Source organism: Mustela nigripes, chromosome 1, assembly GCF_022355385.1.
Source record: "Mustela nigripes isolate SB6536 chromosome 1, MUSNIG.SB6536, whole genome shotgun sequence".
In the NCBI taxonomy this organism is placed as follows: domain Eukaryota; kingdom Metazoa; phylum Chordata; class Mammalia; order Carnivora; family Mustelidae; genus Mustela; species Mustela nigripes.
Genome location: NC_081557.1, coordinates 149,116,617 through 149,136,504, shown reverse-complemented (window position 1 = coordinate 149,136,504; position 19,888 = coordinate 149,116,617). Strand labels below are relative to the sequence as shown.

At 37.2% G+C, this 19,888-nt stretch overlaps 1 protein-coding gene across 4 annotated transcripts in view; it reads left to right on the top strand.

The window, feature by feature from the left end:
- WDFY3 (WD repeat and FYVE domain containing 3) overlaps positions 1-19,888 on the top strand; it is a 275,707-nt gene that overhangs the window by 225,657 nt on the left and 30,162 nt on the right. For 3 of the 4 annotated variants that reach the window (XM_059375153.1, XM_059375137.1, XM_059375127.1), the window contains 9 exons: positions 1,412-1,465; positions 4,050-4,218; positions 7,577-7,740; positions 10,182-10,330; positions 13,710-13,830; positions 14,383-14,468; positions 16,216-16,296; positions 18,809-18,863; positions 19,082-19,201. In XM_059375153.1, coding sequence (XP_059231136.1) covers positions 1,412-1,465; positions 4,050-4,218; positions 7,577-7,740; positions 10,182-10,330; positions 13,710-13,830; positions 14,383-14,468; positions 16,216-16,296; positions 18,809-18,863; positions 19,082-19,201 — 999 coding nt within the window. The remainder of the gene's footprint in view (positions 1-1,411; positions 1,466-4,049; positions 4,219-7,576; positions 7,741-10,181; positions 10,331-13,709; positions 13,831-14,382; positions 14,469-16,215; positions 16,297-18,808; positions 18,864-19,081; positions 19,202-19,888) is intronic. The other variant, XM_059375145.1, reaches the window with a different exon arrangement.

Genomic DNA, 19,888 nt, shown 5'->3' with positions numbered 1-19,888 from the left:
TATGCTGCATGTCAGACCCTGCCCACATTCTGGTTGAAGGTAAATAGTGGACATTAAAATTGCATTCGACAATAGTAATGGGTCCATTTTGCTATATTGGTCTATCACACATCCAATTATCTATTTTGGAATTAGTTTCTTTTTTTAATGAATTCCAGAGAAAGTTGCAGAATCAGTACCCTTCACTCCTTAACACTTCCACATGCATATCATTAATTAGAGTTGAGTTTTTGTTTATAATTCTTTTTTGATTTATGTAAATTTTACATACATTGAAATACACAAATCGTAAGTGTACCATCATGTGTTCACATATGTGTATTTTAAACTGGTATAGCCAAAACTCCTACCAAGAAAGAGAACATAGATGTATATTTTAAAGGTTATTCTTCATTGCAAGGTATGTTTTTAAAAGTTTGCCTTTAAAGAGAAACATTTATTAAAATCATGTGAAGTATTTGAAAGGATGCCAGTAGTCCAGTGTTTGCTTTGCCCAGGCAGGAAACATTTGTGAAATTATTTTGTCGATGCATGTTTACTGTGGGAAAAGTACTAAATGTCATCTCCAGATAAAACTGTGAGAGGGAAGAAAAATTAGAAGTAGTTCTTGGGTGTGTTATTGTCTCTATGTAGCTATCTGTGTATGTTTACATGTATAAGCCATGTCCAACAGCTCAACAGAAGTTGCCTTCTCATTAACTGAGATTTTATTCTCAATAAAATATAAAGCTACCACTTAATATTTCAAAGTACTTTTTACAAAAACTTTTGATCTGGAGGCTGATGACCACGTCTCCCTTCTGCTTTCAGCCCTTCTGGGGTTATGGCTATGAAAGTAGTCAAGGAAGTAGGGCATTGGGCTTTTACAGAAGGATTTTTTTTCACTAATAAGCATCTTGTGATTTCTGTGCTACGGGGTTTTGGTAATGGTACAAACCAGCTGCTTCTGTTGTAAAAGAGATGCAGGGATAAGCACAGTGAAAGGTAGGTGGAAGGTAATAGCTGGCATTAGATTCTATTATCCAGTTTTCAGTTTTTTCCTTTTGAAGCTGAATAGAGTTGCCTGTCAATCATCCATTACACTGGCCACCTATGCTGAAGTTTTGTCTGTGATTTTTAAGTTAGTCCTGTTCAGTAGCCTTGAGAAGTCTAGTGTAGTTTCTGCTTTAAAACTACTTTTGATAATAAGAAAAAATAATGACCAGATGCTAAGTGATTATTTCAAACAACTTAGGGTATCATGTTACTTTTCTTTGAGTATGCGCGTCTTCCATATTTCATATAGTCCTCAAGAAAATTTTATTTTTGTGGTGTTCTTTATGTTGCTGTGTTTTGCTTTGGTTTGGTTTGGGTTTTTTTTGTTTTTGTTTTTTTGTTTCTGATGTATCTGTACTTAATACCCTGTTTTCAGTCTGAGGTCCCAAGTAAACAGCCCGAGACACCTGATGATATCATTCCTCAAAAGGTAAAACACAAATTACTATAAGATAATACAAAATACTTGCAGTTTTCTTTGTTTCGTTTTTGTTTTTTTAGTGCATGGTAGACTAGACTAATGTAAAAGATTGATGTTCAATTTGTCCTTCCTGTAAATTCCTTCGAGTTGAAAAGTTGGTGTCTTTCATGCTGAGAGATGTTCTAGTCTTTCTCGGCTTTGTTCTAATTAGCTTCCTAGGGCCTGTGTGCCCCTCACTAACAGGCTGAGTGTTCACTGCTCTCACCGTAAAATGTGTATCACCTCACATATAAACTAACAAGCTCTGATGCATGTTAGTAATGGGCAGTCTGACACCCTCAACTTTTTTTTTCACTTGCTCATTTAATTCTTCCACATACTAAACAGTGTGTATCTTGGGAATGCAAGGAGTATCCTCTTTTAAAAATTATTTTTTCAATTAGAAGGAACTAAAGAAAATTAAGGGCATATGTAGATCATTTTTTAAAATAGAATTTTAACTTTTTTTAATTAGTTAAAAAATTTACAATTGTTTTCTTTTTCCAGAAAGATTCAGTACATAATTCAGTTTAAAAAAAAAAAAGTACTTCTTTAGAATGCAGAAATATACCTCCAAATATTTAGTGAAAAACACGTAGTGCCAAGCTGAAGTCGGTAGTCAAGCCCCACATCTGTTAATTCGTTGTCTTGCCCATCACTAACTATGCTTTCATCATTTTAAAAATGAGCAATTTTGAGTTGAAGATAATTGCAATACCTTACATAGAAGAATTGGTTTGGTGTACAAAGTTTACTACCTTTATTTCATTTAAAAGATATTACAATATTCTTATTAGTTTGCTCATCAGATTGGTCCTTCCATCATTGTAGTATCATTTTACCTCATTTTAATACTTTCCTATATTATATATCATTCCTGTTAGCTTGCAGCTCTCTCGATTCCCTGACTCTGGGCCTGAATTTAAAAGAAGGGTAGTGTGACTTCACTTAGGTAGCTTTTTATCTCAAAATAGGTTCAGTGTTTCAGTCTAAACATTCCAACAAGGAATATTTGTTTTCCACTTGAGTTGGAAATCGTTTGTTGAAATAAGCATTGTGGTGGATAATACATAGAGACTACTTGAGTTGAAGAGTAGGCTGACAGGGTATTTTTAATCAGCTGTTCTTATTCATCGGGAAGGATCAGTGAAATAATGTTTAGAAAGTGAACATTTATTTGTTGTTTTTTGTTTTTTGTTTTAAATTTACTTATTTTAGAGAGAGAGAGAGAGAGACCATGAGTGTGAGCAAGGAGAGGGGCAGAGGAAAAAGAAGAGGGAAAAAATCTCAAGCAGACTCCCCAATAAGCACAGAGCCTGACAGGCAGGGCTCCATCTCAAGACCCATGGAATCATAACCTGAGCCCAAACCAAGAGTTGGGCACTCACCCGACTGAGCTACCCAAAACCCCTAAAAAGGGTTCTAAAGCATGTTTCAAGCCCCATCTTTTTTTAACTTTTTTTTTTTTTTAATGAAGTGTTTATTTATTTATTTGTCAGAGAGAGCAAGCAAGTGCACATGCAGGGGAGCAGCAGGCAGAGGGAGAAGCAGGCTCCCTGCGGGGCTCCATCCCAGGACCCTGGGATCACAACCTGAGCCGAAAGCAGATGCTTAACTGACTGGACCACCCAGGTGTCCCTAGAACTTGTTTATTTCATTATGTTATGGTTTTCAGGAAAAAAAAAAAAAAAGGTTTAGGTTAGCTAGAGACTCTATTTTTAGGATAGATATTAATTCTGAAAAAGAAATGCTCTTGTATCATATGCAAAAATATCAGATCTTTTCTAATATTTCTAGATAATAAATTTCTTCTTCAAGATAGACTTATATTGTTCTTAATATACTCATTTTGTTAGTAAGTTTATGAAGCATATTATTTTACACAATAAACAATAGGAATGTTTTAGCAAATTGAAGATAACAGCTTGGAGGAGCAGGCCCAGCAGAGAGCTCCATCTGGCCTGAAGCTGGTTGATTCCATGTTGGGCCAGAACTTGGGGAAGGTCCATTTTTGGAGTTTTAGTAAGAACTGGGAACATGGGGAAGAACAGTGCAGTTCTGAATCTTTACCTCCAGGTGTCTAAGGTAAATACTGGCACAGATGATTCCAACTAAATGGATTGCCTTTACGCCTGACTACGCACTTTATTTGGAGTAGAAGCAAAGTTCCAGGCTCCACACAAACCAGACATCCTCTTGCGCCTTGATGTTCTCCAACACTGGCTGTTCCCTTTACTGTCTAGGAAGGTTTTCTAATACATCAGTAAGGTCATGTGATACTAACGTGAAAATGTTTTTTGACTACAGATGATTTATGTCTATTTCAGGAAGAAAAACTGCTAATACTGTTTTTTTATATGTATGTTTTAAGAATCAGTGCAATTTTAAAATAGAGGAACTTAACCCAAAAGTCTGTGGCTTTACTGTGTATAAACACAGTTTGTTAAAAAATCCCTTTGAGAAGGGATTCGTGATACCATACCTTCCTCCGGGAAGCTTATATTTTAATTCTTGAAAATAATCATCTGAATCCTTTTGTTCTGTAATTTCTTAGAAACCCGCTCGATACAGAAGAGCCATAAGTTATGACAGTAAAGAATACTACATGCGACTAGCCTCTGGCAATCCAGCCATTGTCCAGGATGCCATAGTGGAGAGTTCAGAAGGTGAAGCCGCTCAGCAGGAACCAGAGCACGGCGAGGACACTATCGCTAAAGTCAAAGGTCAGCCTTCCTCTTCCTTGGAAGTAAAAATCACTTTGGAGCATTTGTTAGATTTGTGTTTTCGTGAAAACATGAGCTGCTATAAAGCGTTGGGCCAACTATGTGGATAAAAGTATCCATGCGTATTTTATAATTTCACTCTCTTTAAGATTGATTTCTTTAAGATTGATTTCTAGATCTGAACTAAAGGGACTGGCTCTTTACTGCCTACAGGTGATGGAATGTGCCTCTTGGCTTGATAATGTTTTTACTGCATTTGGCAGGATTCTCAGTGACTTTTTTTTTTAATAACTAAATAAATATTTTGTAAAAATTAAAACAACTGCTAAATGTGTTACTAGCGCATGTTAGACAACAGTTAAGAAGAGTGTTCCACTAGGGCTTAGTAAAACATACATGAGATGATGAATTCAGACTTTTTTAACATTTTTTTCTTTTAATTTTTTTTTAATTTTTTTATAAACCTATAATGTATTATTAGCCCCAGGGGTACAGGTCTGTGTATCGCCAGGTTTACACACTTCACAGCACTCACCATAGCACATACCCTCCCCAGTGTCCATAACCCAACCACCCTCTCCATAGCCCCCTACCCCCGACAATCCTCAGTTTGTTTTGTGACATTGAGAGTCTCTTGTGGTTTGTCTCCCTCCCGATCCCATCTTGTTTCATTTATTCTTTTCCTACCCCCCCAGACCTCCCATGTTGCATCTCCACTTCCTCATATCAGGGAGATCATAGGATAGTTGTCTTTCTCCGATTGACTTATTTCACTCAACGTAATACCCTCTTGTTCCATCCATGTCGTTGCAAATGGCAAGATTTCATTTCTTTTGATGGCTGCATAGTATTCCATTGTGTATACATACCACATAACGATTTTATTTATTTGACAGAGAGGGGAGGAACACAAGCAGGGGGAGTAGGAGAGGGAAAGGCAGGCTTCCCGCTGAGCAGGGAGCGGGATGCAGGGCTTGATCCCAGGACCCCGGGGTCATGACCCGAGCCAAAGGCAGACACCAACAACTGAGCCACCCAGGCGCCCCTCTTATTCTGTACTTTTACATATGTGTGCCCTCGGCCCTCTTCCTATAGCTTCTCCGTGATGTGGAGCCTAACAAACCCCACCCAGCCTCGAAGATGCTGGTCAAATATCCCATTATCCTTCTCTGAAACCTTTTCCCGCCGCCCTGTTCAAAGATAGCATTTGCTCATATCATAGCAATTTCAGTGATTTTTCACTGCTTTATGTTTTCTAAATTACAAGTTTCTCAGAGGCAGAGATCATCTTTCTTCTCACTTTATGTTTTGGCACATGCCTGCACAAAATGGGGATTCAGTCAATATTGAATAAGTAAGTCAATTGTCTTTTAACTCTTTTAAGCCTCTGATTCATGGTAAATTCAAAAGTCCTTGGTATATTCTATAAACAAAGCCTAGGAATATAAATGAAGAACTTTTTTTTTTCATTTTATTTCATTATATTTCTTTTCAGTGTCCCAAAATTCATTGTTTATGTACCACACCCAGTGCTCCATGCAGTATGTGCCCTTCTTAAGGTCCACCACCAGGCTCACCCAACCCCCCAGCCCCCTCCTCTCCAAATTACTCTCAGATCCCATTGATTAAAAAATTGATAGTATATGATGACAACATGTCAACAAAAGACACCATCAAAAATTGTGATCCATTTATCTTATTATTAAAATTTTCCTTTTCTGTCTCATGGTGACTGACTTATTAACCATTTCATTATCAATCTAATATTTTCATAGAATCCTTGAAACTTTTAGTAGTTGAGTAGTTGTATAGTTGAATGGGTTTGTAGTCTTCTAGCTTTCTTGACATTGTACCAGCAAGTGAAGGTATAATTCACAGTCAGATGACTTTTGTTTGGGTCATAAGCACTTCACTTGTCTTGGGCCCATTTTCCTAATGTCTACTGACACAAACCCACAAATTTGGTGTCACTACTACACTATGTAAGGTGTTATGCTAGACAGAATTGGAAGTTTTGATTTACTAAAAATAATGCAATGATAGGGGTTCCTGGCTGGCTCCCCAGTGTCCATAACCCAGTAAACATATGACTCTTAATCTGGGGGTTGTGAGTTCAAGCCTCACACTGGGCATGGAGCTTACTTAAAAAAAAAAAAGGATAATGCACCTGTGCGCTTTTTCCCCTTGTGGATATTCCCGGCAGGACTTGATGTCTCTTGATTACTTATTATACTCTTTCATATGTGAAAAGAAGGTTCTTTCAAGGCAAAGCAGAACTTCTGGTAACTCATGTTCAAAGGATAAGATACTATGAGTTATGCTTTTTTCAAAATTCTTAGAGCAACTATCATTGGTAGGTGTGACAGGATGTTTTTTGGAACAACTAGAGAATATTAATTAAATGTGGCATTTAGAATGTATTTTGAATGCTGCTTATACTTCAGCATCTCATCAATTGATTTTGTCTCCTCCTGTGATTATTAATGAAGTTATCAAAATGTAGACAGTAGAGTATTTCCTTAATCTGCAAGTTGAATGATTTATCCTGTATTTTAAAGAGTTCTATTCCTGGGCACCTGGATGGCTCAGTGGGTTAAGCCGCTGCCTTCGGCTCAGGTCATGATCTCAGGGTCCTGGGATCGAGTCCTGCATCGGGCTCCCTGCTCAGCAGGGAGCCTGCTTCCCTTTCTCTCTGCCTGCCTCTCTGTCTATTTGTGATCTCTCTCTGTCAAATAAATAAATAAAATCTTAAAAAAAAAAAAGACTTAAAAAAATGAAGAGTTCTATTCTTTATGACATGATGATTTGATCACCTTCATGCATCTATGACTGACTGTACTGTTGCTTATGATATAAGTCTTGAAATAGTCCTCATGGGCCCTCCAAGTAGGTGGGATCTCTTATAATCATATTTATAACTTTCTGTCTTTAATTTTGGTTCTGATAGTGATTGATTATTTGTGGTGTTCACTCAATGACACCTATCCATAAGCAGTACTGTTCTTACCATTAATTATGCTAAGCTCTGTTTATCATCTGACACTTAGCATTTACTATTAAACATGATGCGAAGCATGAATAACTCATTATTAAGTCCTCCCCAACCCTCTAAGATAAATAGTGTTTTTGTTCCAGTTTTATAGATGAGAAAACAAGATCAGAGAGGCAGATAATTGTCCTGGGTCACACAAGTGTTTAACTCTAGAACCTCTGTCATTCAGCACTGCACTGTGCTGCCTACCTGTACCTTCCAGAGTTATCTCAATTTGGAAATGTGTAGGAGGGCCTGCAGGAACCCAAACCGCTTCCCAAATGGCCCTTATGAGGTCACATGGCTCTCATGCTTATGATCCTGTAGGTCTGGTCAAGCCTCCTCTGAAACGGTCTCGGTCTGCACCTGATGGAGGAGATGAGGAGAGCCAGGAGCAGTTACAAGACCAGATTGCCGAAGGCAGCTCAATAGAGGAGGAGGAGAAAACGGATAATGCCACCCTACTCCGCCTCCTGGAAGAAGGAGAAAAGGTACTGTGCTTCTAAAAAGTAAGGACTGCGTGGAAGTAATGCGTTTGCATTTTACAACACTAACTGATGGGATATTTACCAGGTGGCACAAGATATATATTTTACCCTCTCTAATGACATACAGTGCAAATAGTAAGTAACCATTTGGATTCAGTACTCTACCTCTTCCATTTTTCAGGGTTTTCTGACCTGTCTGAACACACTAGACAGCCCAGAGCTTCATGAGATATAGTGTTAGTACTTGATAGCTAGTTCACTTTATCCCTGTGCCCTTTATTAGACTGTATTTCTTGCCATCATTCTCTATTTCAAACCCATGCACACAGCGCAGTCATTCATCTACCCTTGTGCTAGTTTTCTGCACTTCCGTAGCTCCTCTGGCCATCGACAAGCAGCTTCAGCACATCTATGCTGTCATCCTCAGGCTTGTATTTAAGCCCCTGTTCTCCTGCACTCACAGAAGACTACCCTACCTTCCTCTTTGCCTCCGGACCTCCTACTCTCTGCCTGCCCGTTTGGGCTCACATCACTGGCTCTTATAAACCGAGGTCCCTGCAGCACTGTGTGCCCCGCAGTTCACTACATCCATAATGCTATTCCTTTTCTCTGCTTTACTCACTGTATTTTCTGTCAAAATGCTGCTCTCTGCATCACTTGTGTAATCTCTATCCCAGGAGCTCCTACTGGGTACAGTCTCACTTCTCCAGATCTCTTCTGATAACTCATGTTCAAAGGATAAGATACTATGATTTATGCTTTTTCAAAGCATACATGCATACATTTCAAAGATCTACTCCAGATCTCTTGAGTAGATAAAAGGATAAATAAATGAAGGAAGGAATTAATATGTTGTAGCACCTTTTTTAAAGGATTTTTTTTTTTTTTTTGCCTCTTGTATTATGTCTTAGTGTAACCCTTGAAATCTTACCCATGAAGATATAGTCAGAAATTAGGGCTTAATTTAAAAATTCTGTTTGAATATAGAACTTAATTAATCTTGAATGGAAAAATTTTTAAAAATCATATAATTATAGAAGTTCATTAGGTCTGAAGGAAACACAAGAGAGGCTGCTGGAACCTTGGGAATGTTCTGTTTCTTAGTCTGAACGCTGGCTGCATCATATTTTTAGCATTTGAAAATTCAGTCCATGCACTTTAAAAACATACATATGTTTGTGTATTATACTACAATGGAGTAGTATATATGACTATATACAATGTAGTATATACATTGTATATACAGTATAGTATATGCTACATTTTATATACTACAATGATTTCTTAAAGTATCAGTTTTTCCTGTAACATTCTACCTTTTTTTTATTCAAGTAATTCAGATGTGATGAAAATTACTACATTTGCAATTTTACTGTTTTCTAATGCTGCCGTTTTTTAAAATTTTTAATCTCATGAGTACAGATTTTGCTCTAATTGCTTTAAGTTTGAATAGTGCAGGAAGTGTATTCAGACTGACATTTATTTGACATTTGTTTGGCTCTAGTTTAGTTGCTGATATTTTTTCCTTGACTCATGTCGAACTGAGTTTAAGCAAAAAATCGTTTATAAGCAAGGAAGAACTGAATCCTGCCTCTTGGAAAGAAAACAATACTTACATTGAGAGACTTAGCAACTCTTTCTTCCTACGAGGAAAATACAACTTCTGCCAAATTTGGCTTTTTACAATGGCATAGCAGTCTGCCAGGCAAGCAGGAGCCCAGGTTGGGAGCAAAGAGGGACAAATGCCGTAGTTCCCACCTGGGAGCTGCTGTGGAAAAAGATAAAATTGAGCTGTGTGGAAGGGACGATAGCCAACAGCTTCTAACACGCTTACATACATGATCTCAGTAACTCTCACAACAAACCATTGTATATCTGAAATTCACAAACAGACACAGAGGCCCAGAAAATTAAGAAATTTGGCTAAATCCATAACTAAGTGACAGGATTGGGAATTCATTCAGGTTTGTTAGACTCAGCAGACCTGACTGTTTTCATTCTTGTCTCACAAGGGGCACAATCCTAAGCCCCTTACATCCACACTTCAATTCTTTTTTTTTTCCTGCTCTGTTTATTGTAACGGTCTCCTTCCTTATCTAACACGTTCATCGCCTCTGGAACCTAGTACACACGTCCCTGCCACACAGCTAGTAATGTGAAAAGTGGGAGAAGTGGGTTAGATAGGTAAAAGCACAGGTTGGTGTATGGATGTGAGTAAAATGGTTGTCTGCTTTTACTGGACTCAACTGCAAATCAGATGTCAGTTTTAGCTGATTCTTTTTTAACATGCTTAAACTCAGGTTTCCTTAAACTCAGGTTAAGGAAATAGGATGTTTTGCCTATTAAAACCATATTTAAAAATATTTTGTTTCCATTATATCAAAAAAGAAACTATCAGTTTTTTGGTTAACTCTGTTAATAAACGTTTATGGTTTTCTTCATAGATTCAGCACATGTACCGCTGTGCTCGAGTCCAGGGGCTGGATACCAGTGAGGGGCTACTTCTTTTTGGTAAAGAGCATTTTTATGTGATTGATGGATTTACAATGACAGCAACCAGGGAAATAAGAGATATTGAAACCTTACCTCCAAAGTAAGTAAATGAATGAAGAGACACAACATATAGCTGTCTTGAAAACAGCAGTCTATTTACCTAGTTTTGTTTTAATCCAAAAATCGTGTTTTAAGTAATGTTATCTTTCAGTTTGTGTGTCATTAAGTATTCACAAGAGTAATAGTTATTTCAAGGTAAGAAAATATTTGCCTTATTTATCAAAATGAAAAATAAAATTTTTTGTTCTGCATTAACAGTGCCAGACACCAAGTTCCTTATAATCTGTGTATTTTATAAACTTACTCAGAACTTGCAAATTGTTTTTAAATTTTAGTACAAACACAGTTGTAGAGAAAATGCAGGTAGCTACACAATTGTCTAACTAATTGGAAGTGTTCCTGTCCTCTGAGCACCCTCGAAACAGCATGAGTAAAGCACAGGCAGGATTTAATTGAGTTTTATTTTCCTTGTCCTCTGCCAATCCTGTGGGATGAGAGTGGGGAACAGAAACCCAGAAGACAAAGCCAGCAGGAAGACAGAAAGTTTAAGGCTTAGAAAGCCAACATGCTCTTCTCTCTTTAAGGCAACACAGTCACAAAATATAATTTTTAATATTTTTTTTCTTTTATTTTTATCCCCAGGGGTACAGGTCTGTGAATCAGCATTCACCAAAGCACATACCCTCCCCAATGTCCATAACCCCACCCCCCCTTCTCCCAACCCCCCTCCCCCAGCAACCCTCAGTTTGTTTTGTAAGATTAAGAGTCACTTATGGTTTGTCTCCCTCCCAATTCCATCTTGTTTCATTGATTCTTCTCATACCACTTAAGCCCCCATGTTGCATCACCACTTCCTCATATCAGGGAGATCATATGATAGTTGTCTTTCTCTGCTTGACTTATTTCGCTAAGCATGATATGCTCTAGTTCCATCCATGTTGTCGCAAATGGCAAGATTTCATTTCTTTTGATGGCTGCATAGTATTCCATTGTGTATATATACCACATCTTCTTGATCCATTCATCTGTTGATGGACGTCTAGGGTCTTTCCATAGTTTGGCTATTGTGGACATTGCTGCTATAAACATTCGGGTGCACGTGCCCCTTTGGATCACTACGTTTGTATCTTTAGGGTAAATACCCAGTAGTGCAATTGCTGGGTCATAGGGCAGTTCTATTTTCAACATTTTGAGGAACCTCCATGCTGTTTTCCAGAGTGGCTGCACCAGCTTGCATTCCCACCAACAGTGTAGGAGGGTTCCCCTTTCTCTGCATCCTCGCCAGCATCTGTCATTTCCTGAGTTGTTGATTTTAGCCATTCTGACTGGTGTGAGGTACTATCTCATTGTGGTTTTGATTTGTATTTCCCTGATGCCGAGTGATATGGAGCACTTTTTCATGTATCTGTTAGCCATCTGGATGTCTTCTTTGCAGAAATGTCTATTCATGTCCTCTGCCCATTTCTTGATTGGATTATTTGTTCTTTGGGTGTTGAGTTTGCTAAGTTCTTTATAGATTCTGGACACTAGTCCTTTATCTGATATGTCGTTTGCAAATATCTTCTCCCATTCTGTCAGTTGTCTTTGATTTTGTTAACTGTTTCCTTTGCTGTGCAAAAGCTTTTGATCTTGATGAAATCCCAATAGTTCATTTTTGCCCTTGCTTCCCTTGCCTTTGGCGATGTTCCTAGGAAGATGTTGCTGCGGCTGAGGTAGAAGAGGTTGCTGCCTGTGTTCTCCTCAAGGATTTTGATGGATTCCTTTTGCACATTGAGGTCCTTCATCCATTTTGAGTCTATTTTTGTGAGTGGTATAAGGAAATGGTCCAATTTCATTTTTCTGCATGTGGCTGTTCAATTTTCCCAGCACCATTTATTGAAGAGGCTGTCTTTTTTCCATTGGACATTCTTTCCTGCTTTGTAGAAGATGAGTTGACCGTAGAGTTGAGGGTCTATTTCTGGGCTCTCTATTCTGTTCCATTGATCTATGTGTCTGTTTTTGTGCCAGTACCATGCTGTCTTGATGATGACAGCTTTGTAATAGAGCTTGAAGTCCGGAATTGTGATGCCACCAACGTTGGCTTTCTTTTTCAGTATCCCTTTGGCTATTCGAGGTCTTTCTGGTTCCATATAAATGTTAGAATTATTTGTTCCAGTTCTTTGAAAAAGATGAATGGTACTTTGATAGGAATTGCATTAAATGTGTAGATTGCTTTAGGTAGCACAGACATTTTCACAATATTTATTCTTCCAATCCAGGAGCATGGAACATTTTTCCATTTCTTTGTGTCTTCCTCAATTTCTTTCATGAGTACTTTATAGTTTTCTGAGTATAGATTCTGTGCCTCTTTGGTTAGGTTTATTCCTAGGTATCTTATAGTTTGGGGTGCAATTGTAAATGGGATTGACTCCTTAATTTCTCTTTCTTCTATCTTGTTGTTGGTGTAATTTTTAATATTTTTATGTGGAGCAAGGGGCCCATGGATGTCATAATGTGCCCTGACTGTTGAGGAAGTATTCAAAACCTGTCCTAGGAAGGAACCGTAGAGACAGTGTCTATATTCAACAGTGTGAGGTGTTCAAAATGTAGAAATTATACTTTGTGACTGTGTTGCTTTAAGGATGAATATATTCATATTATACTTTAAACAGTTTCTTCTACCAAAAAGTTCAATTTTTTTCTTCTGATTTAAAAAAAATAAAATTAAAACATTTCCTCGGGCCCCTAAAGTAGGTGGGTCTGGGGCGCCTGGGTGGCTCAGTGGGTTAAAACCTCTGCCTTCAGCTTGGGTCATGATCCCAGGGTCCTGGGATCAAGCCCCACGTTGGGCTTTCTGCTCAGCTGGGGGCCTGCTTCCGCCTCTCTCTCTGCCTGCCTCTCTGCCTACTTGTGATCTCTGTCAAATAAATAAATAAAATCTTTAAAAAAAATAAACAAAAGTCGGTGGACCAGGGCACCTGGGTGGCTCAGTGGGTTAAAGCCTCTGACTTCGGCTCAGGTCATGATCTCAGGGTCCTGGGATCGAGCCCCGCATCGGGCTCTCTGCTCGGCAGGGAGCCTGCTTCCCCCTCTCTCTCTGCCTGCCTCTCTGCCTACTTGTGATCTGTCTCTGCCAACGAAATAAATAAAATCTTAAAAAAAAAAAAAAGTCAGTGGACTTACGCATGCACGGTACCAGCTGTGCCTAGTACATAAATTGGACCTGATAGTGGGATTTTTTTTTTAAATCATATTCATCAAAAGGGCTTCTTTGTTTGCTCACTAGCTAATATATTATTCTCTTAAACATATTTTTTTGGACTTAGTATTGTGATGTATTGTTCCCTATTCATATATTGAAAATAACACACCCTTTGTTGAACAGTGAATTTATCTCTTGCTGTGTTTTTGTTTATCTTTTTTCTCTTGGCTTCTTGTAGTATGCATGAGCCAATTATCCCCAGAGGAGCCAGGCAAGGCCCCAGTCAGCTCAAGAGAACATGCAGCATTTTTGCATATGAAGATATTAAGGAAGTACATAAAAGGAGGTATCTCTTGCAGGTGGGTTGATTTAGTAGTACTAAACATTTTGTCATCTTCCTTTTTTCAGAGGAGATATTATTTAAAACTCATACTTGCCATGAAAACCCTTAATAGGACCTACCCTGTCCCTTACAGAATTTCCTTAGATAATTTTATGACAGGCAAACTCATGTCTCATGGGAGCACATGTGACTGTGTTGCTTTAAGGATGAATATATTCATATTACATACATCTCTCTCTCTTTTTAAGCACAGCCTAAAGCTTGAATGATATCTTTATTATCCATCTTTTCATATGCATGCAAATCAACATGTGTCTTTTAATATAAAAATTTTCCAATTAGAGTTTTTGAATTATATTACCAGTATTCTATAAAGATTTTTGAAACAAAAATTGAACAGAGCACATTGGCTCTGTTTATTTTGTAATTTAATCTGCTGGGAATTCATGACTCTGAAAATGTTTTTGAAAAAGTTAACTTCTTCAACGTTGTAAATATTCATAGTGGAAAAGTTAATATATGACCTTGTGTGTTTTTTTCTTAATGTTTTTCTCTTTGAACATTTCAGCCTATTGCTGTGGAGGTTTTCTCTGGAGATGGACGGAATTACCTCCTTGCATTTCAGAAAGGAATTAGAAATAAAGTCTACCAAAGGTATTGTTGATTAAGAATACTTGATAATGCTATCATGGGAAGGGAGGTAAGGGAAACTAGTACCAGATAAGCTAGTTTTTGAAAGTCTAGGATCTTGAGATCAGTGAATTCTTGGAGGAAAATGTTTGTTTCATTTTTGGCAACGTGTTGAAACATGATTCTTCTAATTATCTTTTAAAGCAATGCTATTCTGTTGTGAAATACTGTTTATCTTTCTGGTCCCTGTGGTAGATACTATCAAAAGCTGCGTATCATTGAATCCTGTGTCTTTAAATGTAAAAGAATGAGGAAACTGTAGCTTAAAAAAATAGTACTTCAGGTTCAAAATAGGCTTCTTTCCTATTTACTAAAAAAGAAGACAGTTCCATTCCTTGCATTGCATGCATTGCATTGAATGCAGAGACCGAGTTGCCCTAGAAATTATATTCATATGAGACCTTCCTTGGCCTTGGAAGAGAGATTGATACCTTCATCCTCAAAAAAGTAGCATAGCCAAATAAACCAGTTTACTTAACCTAATCATATTTTACTTTTGGTAAGCTGTATTCAGAATTTGCCTTGTGAACGAAAAGTAGTATGAAAACATGGTGCTCAAAAATATTTCTGTTGGGGGCGCTCGGTGGGTTAAAGCCTCTGCTTTCGGCTTAGGTCATGATCTCAGGGTCCTGGGATCAAGCCTCACATCTGGCTCTCTGCTCTGCGGGGAGCCTGCTTCCCCCCGCCCCTGCCTGCCTCTCTAACTACTTGTGATCTCTGTCAAATAAAGAAATAAAATCTTTTAAAAAAAATTATTTCTGTTGGGTGTATGAATAATGAGACTTTTATGAATGGATCACAGATACGAGAGGCCTTCTAATTATTTGAAGGGTGGTTTGGGTAGCAAGCGCTCTACTAAGGGAATTTTTATATTTCACCTTATTTCTATGAGGAATGTTTAATGCCAAGCAACATAGCTTATCATTGCGGTCCAGTAATACTACCTGTGAGCACAAGGGAATGAGGGGGGTTCATCAGACAAAGTGCCTGTGGATGGTGATTGGTAATCCAGTCCACATGTGGGAAGAGCCAATAAAGGGACTGAAATTTTACCTGTTGTATTCACTTCTAAAGGCGATACTGTTTTCAACACTAGGAGATTGTTTGCTCTTCCTAATTAGCAGCTGTTACAAGATGAGTTTGTCTTTCTCTGAAAAATGTCTGTGTATGTGCTAAGTTCAGGGTCCACATCTGTTCTAATAATTTTCCTATAACTCTCTTCCACCTTTAAAATATTTATGTTGACATTGTGGACAACTCTGAAAAAAATGTAGAAGTGTCACATAAAGTTGCTTGTGTATGTGTCTTCATTTGCTTTGTGTTGTCCCTGTTCTCTCAGTGTTTTGCTATCCTCGTTACTTGCTGTCATGTGAATATTTAGCTGTTACTCACTCGTTAAGACTTCATTAAGTTGACTCAGTTTCTGTGCATCAGTGTTGCAAGGCTTTTTCTTCCAGTAATATGACAGCATATTTAAAATCCAGAATGATAGATTTTGCTGTGGCCTTTTATATTTGGCTTGGAAGCCATCATCTGACCCTTTCTAGTAACAGATTCCAATTATTGTGTGTTCCCTTTGCCTGCTGTTCACTGGGTGGGGGGAGGGGTAAATGCAGCAGTCAAGGTCTGAATGTATCCGCCTTTCTGAGGTTCCCATTAAGTCCCGACTTTGGCTTCATTTCTAATTTTATGCTGTTTTTAAATTTTCCAGGTTTCTGGCTGTCGTGCCATCTCTAACTGACAGTTCAGAGTCTGTGTCTGGGCAACGACCGAACACAAGTGTGGAGCAGGGGTAGGTTGATTGGTCCTTACATCATAGTTTAATAGTGATAGTAGGATGGTTTGCATCTGCACAGTATTATTTAATATTTTGAATGAGTGTTTTCTCCTCCTAGTGGTTACACAGAATGTTTTAAATGCTGAAAACTTTAGAAGAAAAAGGCACGCTGTGCATGATCATTCCTGTCAGATCAGCACTCAAGGTCTGATCGATTTCCTTGAGTCCGTTAAGCAGCATACAGTCCTGTGTGTGTAACTGAGCTCACACTAGACAGATTTTTATTCTGCTTCTCCCATGCAGTGTTGTATGTAACTGTTACCCCTGGGATTACAAAATTATTCAGAATGTTACTTTTAACTTAATACCTATTCATGGTATGTATAAAGCATTCTCTTATTTTTGGATACTTTATCTTTGTCAGGTTTCCTTGTTCTAATAATGCAAGTATGACTGCTCATGATTTTTTTGGGTAAAATCCCCTTGGTGAAAAAAAGAGGTATGAATTTTAAGGCTTTGATAAGCAAAATCAACTTGATTTTCATAAAAATTAAACATATTATAGTCCACCACTAGCGGGTAAATTTATTTCCCTCAGTAGATGGTTGTCAACTTTTTATATTTATCTTTTCATTTTTCCTGGTTTTATAAGATGCTTTCTCAATTTTTAAATGTGTATTTCTTTCATTTTCGTAATCTTGAGCACTGTATATGTTTGTTAGCCATTTAAAATCCTCATTTGTGAGTTATCCATAACTTTGCCTGTTTTTTCCCGAGTTCTTTTTTGGTGGTGGTGGTGATGGTGGTTTGACTTTCTTTTTTAATTGAGATACAATTGACATATGATTATAGTAGTTTCAAGGTTTACAACATAATGATAGGATATTTGTGTAATTGAGAAATGATCACCATGGTAAGTCTGCTTGACATCTTCTCTGAGTTCTTGCTATCCATTTGATGGGATTTTTCTATAATAATGTATTACTATTCCCTTACTTGTTATATTTGTTGCAAATTGCCCGGTTTTCTTCTTAATTTTGTTTTTTAATATTTAAATTTTAACTCTTGTTTTTATGCGTTCAGACCCATCAGTAGTTCCTTTATGCTCATCTTACTTGCTTTTAATCTGAGAAAGTCCTTCTGAATGATACAGCCATTTCAAGAATCCATTTATAGTCACTCAGGAACTGGTAGCCATTTATATAATTCATTGGAAAAGAAGCAGTGCTTTTGGCTACAAATGATGCAACATGCAAGAAAGTGATTTAAAACATTACTGGGGATTCTCTAATTTGTAAATAAAATTTGATTCTGGTCTGTGTGCATCTAACTATATTAAATGTGTGTGTTTCTCTTTTAAATTGTTGCTTTTCTTTTTCTTTAGCTGAGGCTTAGCAAATACAAATGCTAAATGGGTGCTTTTTTTGACCTCAGATTATGTTCCGTTCCTAATCATTTGTATTGTTGTTAAGAGAAACAACAGGAAATAAAAGTTCCCCTTCCACCACATTGAGCCTTTTTTTCTACTTGTAATTAAATTGCCAGTACTTTCACCTGCTTACATAATCTTCAGTTTGTTATTTCATTGTTCTTGCTACTTTCTGTGCTGAGCTGGCAGTTCTTTACTTAAAGATCTGTTAAAAGTTCAAAAGCAAGAAGCAGAAATTCATTTCCAACTTCATCTTTTCAGTTGTTCCCTTTCTTATAAAATTGAGGAGTCAACATAGCTCTTTTTCCAGGGAGAGTTCCTATACATTTGGTTTGCCTGATGAGAAGAACTTATCTAGAAATGGAAAGGGTTACCTCTACTGTTGAGCCAGAAATCTTTAAGAACTAAGGTTTACAGATCTGTTGATTTCTTTTCAGACAGTAAGATACATAGTTCAGTGCTTTCCTATGGGTGATTGTGTTCAAATCACAATCTTCAAATCATTAGTAACGAATACTATGAAGGTGTTAAACCTTAAGAAGGGTTTTACAGCATTCCAGGAACGTCTGATACCCAAAAAAGTCTGTAATTCCAAATGACCCAAACCGCAATGACTTTCCTCTCATAAAATATTTATATTTTTATTCACTCTCCAGCTTCTCTTTTAAGAAATGTGCTATGTATACTATTTCAGCTATTCCAATTTAATTTCTTCGCACTTCTTTATGTACAGGTTATTGTAAAAGGTAGACGGTTGGACTAGGTCATTGTTTTTCAAGTTCTTGCTATAACCGAAGGTAAAAAATGAACTTTGTATTGCATCCCAGGACCAATAACAAACTGAGTTACAAATTCTAACACAAAATTGACTGGAAATACTTTTGCTTACTATAAATGCTTTTCAGTGTTCTCTGTTTTCTTCAATTGAATTCCCTGTTATTTCATATTTCAAAATGTTGGTTAAAACACACTAAGACTCTTTTGTAATAGGTCTTCCATGGTTTGAAAATTTCCTGGACCAGATAAAAATTTTTCAACTTGATTATTGCTCAGATTTAAAATTATATTGCCTGTAACTTAATCTTTTCTTGTTTTTAGGTCTGGGTTGCTTAGCACTTTGGTTGGAGAGAAGTCTGTGACTCAAAGATGGGAGGTAGGCTTAATGAAAATACAAGTTTCATTCATAATTTGCAGTTAGATGGTATAAGTTATACAGTTGAAAGCACTTCAACAATCCATAAAATACATACATTTAAAAAAAAACTTTGTGTTCTTTTTAGGAAAAATAAAAATACAAAAAAAAAAAAATTTTTAAAGTGAACATAGTAGAAATAATGGTCCTGAAATGAATCTTTGTTGATCTTTCCCAAGAGAGGTGAAATCAGCAACTTCCAGTATTTGATGCATTTGAACACTTTGGCTGGCAGGTCGTATAATGATCTCATGCAGTATCCTGTCTTCCCCTGGATCCTTGCAGATTACGACTCAGAGGTAAATAAACATTTTGTGTAAGTGGAACACATCTTCAAAAAGTAATTAAGAAGTACTTAACTAGCTCAGATGTTTTACTTGGTTTATAATTTATAATTTAATTTATAATTTTTAAAATTTTAATCCCTCAACGGGCACTTGTTACAAGAAGATGAGAAGAGTTTTAGCTTGGACTTGTACAAAGTTTAAGTCATTGACCAATTTTTCAGATATTTATGCTTAAATACCTGTTTGGTTTTCTTAAGTGCTAGTTAATTTGTATCCCCTAGTGGGTGCCTCTCTGTACTCTACACTGCAGCTGGTTTCAGAAACACTAATTGAGTCATCACTGTTTAAAATTACTCAGTAATTAAAAAAAAAAATTACTCAGTAATGGTCATCACAATTTGGAGAGAATTTAGAAACCTCAGCACAGTACCCTTCTTCCCAGAGTAGCTCCTACATGTATATCCCTTGAGCACAAAGACAATCCTGTATCTGTCAATTCCCAACCCCTAGAACGGTGCCTGATACTTAGCATACAATTTAGTTTTTGTTGAGTTAACCAAAGTTAACCAGTATTGATGAGGGATTTTGCATATAGATTTTGACTTAATATTCATGGATGTGGATTCATTTAAAGTACAAGTTTGGCAAAAATGTTTGGCCGTGACGCCCTTTAAAAGGACATTGATTAAATACCGCCCC